General features: G+C 38.2%; 1 protein-coding gene across 1 annotated transcript; it reads right to left on the bottom strand.

Moving 5' to 3' along the window:
• Positions 1-2,599: 2,599 nt before the first annotated feature.
• Positions 2,600-4,306, bottom strand: LRATD2 (LRAT domain containing 2). The gene is made up of 2 exons (XM_053713206.1): positions 4,103-4,306; positions 2,600-3,595 (listed from the first exon to the last, which is right to left on the bottom strand). Exon 2 carries the CDS (start codon positions 3,589-3,591, stop codon positions 2,767-2,769), a length of 825 nt encoding a protein of 274 aa, XP_053569181.1. The 5' UTR covers positions 3,592-3,595; positions 4,103-4,306; the 3' UTR covers positions 2,600-2,766.
• Between the last annotated feature and the right edge of the window lie 7,656 nt (positions 4,307-11,962).

Here is an 11,962-nt window from a genome sequence, read left to right on the forward strand (position 1 = left end):
ATTTCAATGTTACCACCTCAATGGAAACTAGGCCTTAGTTGGCCCTGAATTATTGGATAAAAAAAAAAAAAAAAAAAGTTAATAAGTAGATAGATTGTACATGCAAAGCACTTTATATTAGGTTATATTATTTTCTAGTGCATCTATGACCCATCCATAATGGGATTGAAAAAAAAAAAAAAAAAAAGTTATAGTGAGAAATAAATGCACAACACAGATAGTCATGTATTTTTCTTTTTAAATTGTAAAATTTAATGACATTTTCTTTTTCAGTTGTCAAAAAATATTGGTAAGAAAATATTTATAATTTTAAATAGAGAAACAATGATTTCTACAAAATACTTCAGTATGAATATCTACAGAGAAATATACCCAAATTGGTTTGCAGAACCCCCCCCCCCCCCAAAAAAAAAAAAAAACAACTACATTCCAACAGGGAATGGAATAGAAAAAAGGTTATCTAAATCACCAGAGGCCTATGTATGAAAGCAAACAAATATTGTATCTTTCTTGGTTTGTTGTTTCTTTGTATCAACATCAGGACATTGATTTAATGAAATGTAACATTCCTATGCATACTGACTTACATTACTTCTAGTTGTGAAATGACAACTGTAATGGAATTTTGAATGTTATAGATATTAGAACTAAAACAAGAAATATTATTGTTTATGCCTTAGTGTAGTGGGGGAGGGGGTCAAAATCCATCTTTTAGGGACACATTCTAAAGCAAACATTGCATATGGTGTTAGTGTATGTATGTGTTTTTTTAATCATAAAAAAAAAAACCACACAACATTAAAAGACGTTTAAACCCTGGAAAGATGTGAAATATAAGTCCCACTCTTGATTGGCTTCAAAATATGTGACATCATAAAGAATTACATAAATAAGGCATACTTGTTATTATCAGACCTGTTATTCCAAAGCCTTTCACTCCACCCCTGGTATTGGGGGCTGGTGTAGCTGGTCTGATATCCAAAAGGGCACAGATCTATATTCATTATTTGACTTATATTGGCTTTTTCATTACAGATAATTAAAAGGGTGAAATTCTGTGACTTGACATTTTTAGCATACATTCTGTGTCTTATAAATATTTAAAAAATAAAAAAAAATATAATGCACACCTGATTTGGACAAAATATTAATTGTAGAAGTGCTCATTAAAAGGGACACTAGACCCAATTTTTTCTCTTTCATGATTCAAATAGAGCATGCAATTTTAAGCAACTTTCTAATTTACTCCTATTATCAATTTCTCTTTGTTCTCTTGCTTTCTTTATTTAAAAAGCAGGGATGTGATGCAAAAGAGCCAGCCCATTTTTGGTTGAGAACCTGGGTTATGCTTGTTTATTGGTGGGTACATGTAAGCCTCCAATAAGCAAGTGCTATCCATGGTGCTGAACCTAAAATGGGCTGGCTGCTAAGATTTATATTCCTGCTTTTAAAATAAAGAAAGCAAGAGAACGAAGAAAAAATTGATAATAGGAGTAAATTAGAAAGTTGCTTAAAATGCATGCTCTATCTGAATCATGAAAGAAAAAAAATTGGGTTCAGTGTCCCTTTAATTTAGCAGACCAATGGCAAATGATGTATACAGTGCGTGCAAAGAACATACATATATTTTAAAATGCCTTTGAATGATTTGATACATTGGCCTCTAAACATTTGATGTCCTCTAGCTCAGAGTTCTTTAATTACAGTCTCCAGGATCCACAAACAGGCCATATCATCAAGACATATTTAGATTAGTAAACATCAAACAAAATTAGTAAGCAGCTGATTCTAGCACCTACACTGTATAGGCTATAAAATCTGGTCTGTTTTTGGTTCCTGAGAACTGGAGTTTCAGAATCCTTATATAAATATATCTGAACTGCATGTCAAAGAATGCCCTGGCATGGATATGGCAGGACGTCTCCCCCTGATTCACTTGACTACATACAATAAATTAAGTGGTTTAAGGAATGGCATGTTCATTAATATGTTAGTGCAATCAAGTTAATGTTTACAATATATCAGATAACAAAGACAATAAAGACCCCCCCCCCCAAGCCCAGCAGTCTACATCCTAAAATTAAAGTGAACAAATCATTTTAGAGGCCATATATAGCAGTTATGCACAATTTGTGACAAGCCTCATTTTGTTTTATAACTTTATCGTAACAAAAACAAACAATGCTTATCTTTTTCACAAAGAAATGTGTGTGTATTAATAATGAATTTGCTTTAATCTTAAATTATATAGCTGCTATTCATTAATATTCTGGATTTTTTTAGGCACATAGATAATTAAATTATATTTGGTGCTCTGATACAAAACAGTCATAAAATAACATAGAAAATTATTCAATAAGGGGGGAAATGTACCAAGAAGTGGTGCTGGTTTAAAAATAAAACTAAACCAGAAACCTGAATGAACAATCCCATGGATGGTTTAGTTGGATTAAATGTTATTAAATTGCCCTCCCCCTCCCCCCAAAAAAAAAAAAAAAAATTTGTATATATATTATATATATATATATATATATATATATATATATATATATATATATATATATATATATATATATATATATATATATATATCCTGCTTTTGTGCAGTGTTAAATTGCAGTGTTGTCAATCCCTGGCTGGTGTGAAAGAGTTAATTCTAAGCAAAACTAATATGCTTTCCTTTCACATGTGATTTGAATAAAACTGCACAGAAACGACCCAAAGGGCTTAGAACAGCTCAATTTCGCAGCCTTCAGATTTAATCCATCAGTTAGCATTGTGATCAGTCCTGGTTTCATCATCAGCATGTAGATGACTGGAGAGCTCCTGGAATACAGCTGCTTTCCCAATTTGATCGTTTCTTCTCCTTTCCATAATTAGATCCTCTAAACTCTGAAATTCCAATGTATGGCTCTTTTTCTCAGAAAGCTGTATTTTCAACCTGTATGGCTGTTTACCTATCCGTATCTCCCCACCTATCTTAAATTCACGTTTCCCATACCTGCACCAGGCTGCAAAGCACTCAGAGTTTCTCCAGCACAGTTCCTGATCTTTGGCTCCTACTTGCTCCATGGCATTTTGCACAACCATCTCTGGGCTAAGTGCTTTATATTTATACTGATCATTTACAATCCTTCCTCTTCTTCCCTGGCTGGCGTCTGTCATAAAACTGTTAGCAATCTCCAGCCTGTACAAATGCACCACTTGGAAGTCACCCACATATACAACCCAGTGGGGATATTGGTTCTTGGCCACAAACTCCACCAGGTCCCCAGGCTTGCACTTATTTAATAGATTCTCTGGGGAATAGGTGCTCAGCTGGTCTCCAGCACCAAAACACTTCTCATAAATACATTCGTCTCTATAATAAACAGAACACTCCACTTCATTACAGTGATCATACTGTATCTCCTCTTGCATAGATCCAGATTTAGCCAGATTGTGCCCTGTGTCTTCCAATTCATCGTCATCAGCTGAGAAAATATAGGAGACCCCTATCCTGGGACCATCATCCTTGTCCACTCCTGTAGGATCTACTGTAGGGACTTCTTTGTAACTCAAGTGTGTCAGCTTTTCCATCTGGTTCCCCATATTTCTGCAAAACAATAAGAGATCCATAATACAAAGAGCTGGCTTCACCACCTGTTGGCTATTAACTGCAAAATACTGTAAAGCACGTAGCAAGGTGCTCAGAAACATGAGCTTAGAGAAACCATACACCTTCCTATAGCAACAGTGTGGGAGAGGTCACAGGACTTTCGTTTGCTACAGAAGTTTTTTTAACCCTTAATGCAATGATCTACAAAAATGTGGGTTAAAATTACACTGCAGCATAACATAATCAAGATAAAAATTAAACCCAATACATTGATTATGAAGAATAAACAACGTGTATTGTTATAAACCTCTGACAATATACTGTGTAGCAAACAATCACTGGCAACATACAATATAACAAATTAAACCATAAGCAATCTGTATTGTAAAATAAATGTCCCTATGCACAAGCTAACAAGCAATGACACTACATGGGCGTGTGTCCTACAGCACCTGAGCCCAGGTGGAAGTTTCCATTGCATATACATAAAGAATACAAACTTACCAGGCAGACAAGGGGTTACAAATGAGCCTTTTGTATGCTATTATAAGAATTCTGCTAGGTTTCTGTGCATAGGAAGGGTACAGCAGGCTGGAAGATTCATGTCTTGCTCTATGGAAGCTAAGTGCAGTAGCAGCAGCAGGTAGAACTGTGACTGTCACAGCCAGAGCTCCGGCACTGAGGGCTGAGCTGCAAGATCTGAAAGCACCAGATCCGGCTGAGCTATCTCAGCAAAGCCCTAAGCATTTAAAGCGGCAGTGCACCTTTATTGTCTCACAAAGCAGCTTCCTGAAACACTGTTCCCTCTACCCCCACGCCTCTAAACTGCTTTAGGTTAACCCCTTCCATGCCAAGGCGCACACACACAAGTTTATTTAGTTGTAATAAGTACAAATGGAAGGAAGTATTTACAAACAAAACGTTAAACAAACAAGTGTATGGGGTAGGCTGTCTGGACACAATAATAGTATTTAGTTAAGAATGTTTAAATATTTTATACAGTGCAGATTAAACCAATTAAACATAGGTAGACAGGGGAGGTAAATATTTGATATATTTTCACTTTGAGATCAGAGAAATCCACTTTTCTGCATATTCTGAATGGTTACAGAAAAGTAGATTTCTCTGATCATAAATGTAATATATGCCCTATAATATCCTAGTGAGTATCAATGTAAAGTAGAAAAAAAACTGAAATGACAAAAGATATATATATATATATATATATATATATATATATATATATATATATATATATATACAAAAGACAAAATATATATATATAATAAACAAAAGACAAGATATATATATATATATATATATATATATATATATATATATATATATATATAAACAAAAGACAAAAGATATATATATAATAAACAAAAGACAAAAGATATATATATAATAAACAAAAGACAAAAGATATATATATATAATAAACAAAAGATATATATATAATAAACAAAAGACAAGATATATATATATATATATATATATATATATATATATATATATATATATATATATATATATATATATAAACAAAAGACAAAAGATATATATATAATAAACAAAAGACAAAAGATATATATATAATAAACAAAAGACATATATATATAAATATAGTGAAACATTGTAGATAACAAAATGCTACCTCATTCTGCAGTTCAGGTGAGCAAAGAGAAGCAAGTGCCAATTTCCATTAGCAGCATGTTCTGTCTTGCCTTTCACTTACAGTAATCAAAGCTGATCTCCCACTAACACTAACTTATAAAGCACTTTTTACTTTACCCATGCATTGCTGGATGAAGAGTATTTAGGTTATGCAATCTGTTCTAATCTTTATGAACACAAACAAATCCTATTTAAGATATATTTGACTTAGAATCCCTGACACTATTTTACAGCTATTAGCTGCAAACATTCGACATTTTTGTGATATGTTTATAATTCCAGCAATACTTGCTAATCATGTAATGTGAACTATTACATAAAGTGCATTTTTCATGCAATTTCATTGGAATTTAAATAGTAAGTTTAGTAAAGGAAGTCACATCAAATATTTTATCTAAAGGAAATATGTCTTAGCTTTACCCTAATTATTGAACTTTAATTGGCAAACAAACACCTGATCATTACCAGACTTGTAGTATTTTGACTTTAGAGCCAGACGTCTCCCCCTATCAAACATCAAGTGAACTACACCCTTTGAAAAAGTGAATTATGTATTTCTTTCACCAACAGAAAAAAAATACCGTTCCATGTTTTGAAAACAAGCTTTGTGTAGTAATATCTTAAATAAACATAGTAAATATTACAACATGACTAATTTAGAACACGTAGCAATGATGATTAATAATGAATTTGGTTTGCTTTATAATCAGTGTTGTAAAGATTAATAAAGATAAATTACGCCTAGTGTTATTTTCTGAAAATTGTGGGGCTTATAAAGAACATCAAATTAATTATGTCTAGCTCAAAACCATAAAGACTGACTCAGTCTATGTTATATATGCATTTACAGGGACAGTATACTATACACAATTTTTTATATAACTGCATGTAATAGACACTACTATAAAGAAGAATATGCACAGATACTGATATAAACATCCAGTATAAAACCTTTTAAAAACTTAGAAGTTCCCAGTTTAGCACTATTCAGGATAGGCTGAAACAACCACTGAAAGGGGTTGAGAAAACAGGAAGAGCATACCCTCCCTGCATATGAAAAGACATAACATAAACAGGAGCCAGCAGAAGTTTGTAAACGCGTGTATACATCTGACACTGTGGGGCTTGGCTAGGAGTCTGAAAACCAGCACAATGTACTTAAAAAATAAGCAAAGCTATGCATTGTTACAAACACTCCCAGATGGACTATATAAACAGATCATCAACAAAACATTTATGCAAAGAAAAATCTAGTGTACAGTGTCCCTTTAAGTGAGCAGATCGATCATGCTGCAATTTGTTAGTGGCACCACATGAGTGTATCAGCAATTTGCTGTCACATTTCACATGGAATGTTGTGTCAGATATTGTCTATACAAACATTTCCCTGCTCTTAATAGTCTAATTACTGCAAAGAGCTAATCTTTCTTAAAGGGTCAGTTTGTACACATTGTGTATCAAAATCTCAAAGTGTTTACTGCCATTTTAACCCTTGGTCATACGCATATGGTTTTCAGTTTGAAGAAGTAGATAAACTGCTTTGAAAGCCCTTTAAAAGATATGAAACCCCAACATTATCGTTCATGATTCAGATAGAGCACACATCCTCAAACTTGGCCCTCCAGAGGTTTTGGAACTATATTTCCCATGATGCTCAGCCAGCTGTTATGCTGGCTGAGCATCATGGGAAATGTAGTTCCAAAACCTCTGGAGGGCCAAGTTTGAGGATGTCTGAGATATCATTATATCATAACAGGTCTAATGGGCAGGGCAGAGGCAGATGGAATAAAAGCATACACCGCAAACAAACATTAACACAAATATTAAAAAGGTGACAAACTCAGAAAGTGAGGCGGAGTCTTATGATGAGAGCTCTGCATCAGGTGGGGAGGAAGGTGTATTAATTACTAAATCCACTACCCCAGAGGTCCATGTTATTCCCAAGTAGTAAGACCTAAGGAAATAGCCAGTAAAGGGGGACCAAATAGCCAGTAAAGGGGGACCGCCCATCTTAAAGAAACAAGGAGGGTCAAAATACACACCAGATGACTCCTACACTTTATATACTATGACAGGGGGCCCTGGGACTTCCATGAATATGGAGGATAAACATAACCTGGAGCAAGTTTTTTTCCATATCCCACAAAAAAACTATAAGGGGGGGGGGGGAGGAAGAGGAGGACAAAGTTTTCATCAGGGCCAGAACAGATATCCAGTCAGAAGAGGGAGATATCAGAGCAAGTACCAGTAACCAATAGTGTTATTAATTTGTCCCAATATATACTAAGAGAAATTGAAGAAAAAGTAGTTAGTCTTGGCTTAGGCTTTGTACCATCTAACAATTTTAACTTATTTAATACACTGTTAAATGTGAACAAGTTGATTAGGGAACTTACATTTAGGAAGTATTTTTCTGGTGGTGAGAGTACACAGGTCACTGACAATGGAGGAGATGATTTGCCACCTACTGGGTCTCGATCAAATGATGCTCTAACCTTCAGCGAAGACTGTGACCTAGAATCGTTAGAAATATTATTTAAAAAAGGATGCATTTCTGATAACTGCCAAAATATATCTTATCCCAGTTTTAGAAACAGGTTGAATTTTTACCCCATACATTATAGAGGAGCTAGCCTAGAGACTTTCCAGAGGAGGGTGGAACAGGAATTGACCATAGCAGGTAGAAATAATTTAAGTAAGGAAGATTATTTGTTCTCAAAAAACCTACAAGAAAACACTGAGTTGGTGATAAGAAATGCCGATAAAGGAGGGTCTTTCATATTAATGTGTATTTCACAATTTATCCTAGAAGCAGAAAGACAATTACATATAGCATCCCAATACACACAACTCTGTGGGGACCCCACGCTGAAGTTTAGAAGGGATTTGAAGCAGATCCTAGATGATGGTAAGGAAATGGGATTTATTGATGGGCCTACCTGTGATTTCATCCTGGTAGAAAACCCTATTACACCTATTTTTAATCACTTGCTCAAAGTGCATAAATCCCTGAAGGGGGTCACAGGTAGACCCATAGTTAGTGGTATAGGGTCCCTTTTGGAACGACTTTCACAATGGTTGGATACCATTGTACAACCATTGGTATCTGATCTGATGAGCTTTCTGCAAGATACTACACATGTACTAAACTTAATGCAAACTATGAGTTGGAAAGTAGGTAATATTTGGCTCACCATTGATGTTAAGGCACTGTTTTCCTCCATTCCCCACAACAAGGGTTTGGAAGCTTTGGAATTTTTTCTAGACAGAAACACTGGTTACCACAGAGAGTATGTACAGTTTATATTGAGGACTGCCAGGTTCCTTTTGGCACACAAGTATTTCTCTTTTGAGGGGTTTTCTATCTCCAGGGATGCGGGACAGCTATGGGTGCGAAATTCGCACCTTCTTATGTCAACCTCTTTATGGGGTGGTGGGAGTTGTCCCGCATCTATGGAGAGGAGAACCCTTTCAGGAGAACTATACGTGTCCCGCCTCGCTGTTCTAGCCATTGCTAGGAGCGTGGCGTCTCCTTCCCTGCTCATTGCCTGGGGTTGTGTCGGATCCAGATGCGTGCGGCGCTGATGTCATCGCCTCATGATCCCCTCTTCCTGATGCTGGTCCGGATGCCTGGCATGAATCCTGCACCTATGTAAGTGTCTGCACAGCGATCTATCACTTCCCAAGGATACGTGTTACCTTGTGTGCTCCTGGGTGTGATAGATTGTTGTTTTCATTTAAAGCCTACTCATGTTTGATCCCTGCCTGTCTGACTACTCTGCCGCTATAACCCTTAACTATTGGATTGATATAATGTTGCTGAGCCCTGTCTGTCTGACTACTCTACCTGCTTTAACCCTTAAATTACTGGATTGATATACTGCTGCTGAACCCTGCCTGTCTGACTACTCTGCCTGCTATAACCCTTAACTACTTGATTGATATACTGTTGCTGAACCCTGCCTGTCTCACTACTCTGCAACCCCTGTTGTTCTGGATTGCCTATTTGTTGCCGAACCTTGCCTGTCTGACCTTTCTAGTGGTGTGCCCTTGGACTGCTTTACTGATTCCAAATCCTGCCTGCCTGACCATTCTAGTGGTGTGCCCTTGGACTGCTTTTCTGTTGCCAAACCATTTTAGTGGTTTGTCCTTGGACTGCTCTGCCGTTGCCGCTGGGGACTGTCCAGCCTATGGTGAGTGCCGCCTTCTTCTTCTTACTAACTTTCTCTGCTCTGGGTTGTTCCCTATCATTCCGGCTCAACGCCGGGATAACAAGACTACCGGCCCTAGTTCGGTCTGATAGAGGAATATCCCACGAGCATTACATTATACTTGGGCCATGGAGCCAGAAGAGGTGGCACAAGCTGTTTATCTTCAGGGACAGATGTTGGTAACCCATACCACACAGTTGCAGAATATGTATTTCAAGCTAGAGGCTATTGCAGCTCAACTCTCCTTACTAGTTACAGCAAGGAATACCGCTCCTGTTGTCTCACCGCCAGTCCCTACTCCTAGTACAGTGACTTCTTCCTCTCCTTCTGGAAGTATACCCCGGATACCTTTGCCTGACAGGTATGAAGGTACTACTGATTGCAGGGGTTTTCTTAACCAATGCACGCTGCACTTCCATAATGATCCTCACACCTTTCAGTCTCACCAGTCAAGGGTCACCTTTATCATTTCCTTGCTGATAGACAAGGCCCTAGCCTGGGTCTCTCCTCTTTTGGAACAGAACGATTCACTTCTGCATTAACGCATCAAAGATGAACTCACTTATCGTGATATTCCTTCTTCTTTGGATGACTTTATAGCACTTTGTATCAGTCTGGACTCTGGCTTTCAGGAGAGACAAGCCGAGAGAGACAGAACAAGGAGGGTCCTCCCGTCCTCCTATTCGTCCGGTTTCGGCAGCATCCTCTACCCCTTCAGCAGCTCCAGTTACCTCAGTGGAGGTACCCATGGATCTCTCCATCTTCAAACCTTCAGAGTCTGAAAGACATAGAAGAAGGAGACTGAGATTATGCTTTTATTGTGGATCTAACACCCACCAACTGAAGGACTGTGACATTGGAAAAGCCAATGCTTAGGGGATAACACAGGGTTACCTCTAAGCATGATCTCTACTAAATCCCCTCACTCCTCTCAGATCCTGGTACCTGTTACCCTTACCTTCCTTCAGAATACTGTCCACACTCAAGCCTACATTGATTCATGGGCAGGTGGAAACTTCCTGGATCACCGTTTCATGATTCAAGCTGGATTGCCTCTTCTGCAGAAAAGACATTGTCTCAAAATAACTACTCTGGATGGCACCCCCCTTGGTTAAGGCTTGATCTATTTTGAGTCAGCACCCCTGACACTGACCATGGGAGTCCTTCATACCGAACCGCTGCAGTTTGAGGTCATTCATTCCCCAGCACAGCCTGTCATCCTTGGTCTCCCTTGGCTTCAGGTACACAATCCACAGTTTGACTGGGCTGAGGGACAACTGGCCTCCTGGGGTACCTCCTGTTTTCACTCCTGCCTTGCTAAAGTCACTCCTGCTCAACATTTCCATAGCCAATATAAAGACTCCTTCAAAACTTCCTTCAGTGTATGCAGACTTTGCAGATGTGTTTGAGAAAAAAACAGCCAACATTCTGCCACCCCACCTTCCTTATGACTGCAAGATCGACCTCTTTCCCGGAGCCAACTTCCTAAAGTAAGGACTTATCCACTCTCCAAGGCTGAAACCAAATCCATGGAGGAGTACATCCAAAAGAACCTAGCTAAAGGTTTTATTCACCCTTCCTCCTCTCCTGCTGGGGCAGGCTTCTTTTTCGTCAGTAAGAAGGATGGTGGGCTCAGACCCTGCATCGACTACAGGGCCTTGAACAACATAACCATTAAGAATCGTTATCCTATTCCATTGATCACCGAACTGTATGACTCGCTCCAGGATGCTCGCTTTTTCACCAAGTTGGACTAACGTGGGGCATACAATTTGATACATATCTTTCCAGGCCACGAATGGAAGGCCGCTTTTAACACAAAATCTGGGCATTATGAATACCTTGTAATGCCCATTGGGCTGTGTAATGCCCCTGCAGTCTTCCAGGCATTTGTCAACAATGTCTTCCGTGACCTCCTCAACCGCACTGTCATCGTCTATCTGGATGACATCCTTGTTTTCTCTTCCACTTAAGAGGAGCATCATAGACACGTGAGACAGGTGCTTCTACGTCTTAAAGACAATTCTTTGGTAGCCAAGCTAGGAAAGTGTGAGTTTGATCAAGTTCAGATCCAAATCCTTGGTTATGTCATATAGAAGGAGTGTTTTGCCATGGAGCCTCACTGCAGTTCTAGAATGGCCTCAACCTACTTCTTTAAAATAATTACAGAGGTTCTTGGGGTTCTCCAATTATTACCGCAAGTTTATAAAGAACTTTTCTCAAACAGTCACTCCTCTCACTGAATTGACAAAACAGAACAAAGACTGCCCCCCAAAGCCATAAATGCTTTCTCTTGTCTGAAAAAGGCCTTCTGTTCAGCTCCTGTGCTCCGCCATCCTGATCCTGACCTACAGTTCACTTTAGAGGTTGATGCCTCCGAGATAGGGGCTGGAGCAGTTCTAACCCAAAGGGATCCTTTAACTTCCAAGTCACAACCTGTAGCCTTTTTCTCTAAACGCTTTTCTCCTGCTGAAAG

The sequence above is a fragment of the Bombina bombina genome, chromosome 5 (genome assembly GCF_027579735.1).
Source record: "Bombina bombina isolate aBomBom1 chromosome 5, aBomBom1.pri, whole genome shotgun sequence".
In the NCBI taxonomy this organism is placed as follows: Eukaryota; Metazoa; Chordata; class Amphibia; order Anura; family Bombinatoridae; genus Bombina; species Bombina bombina.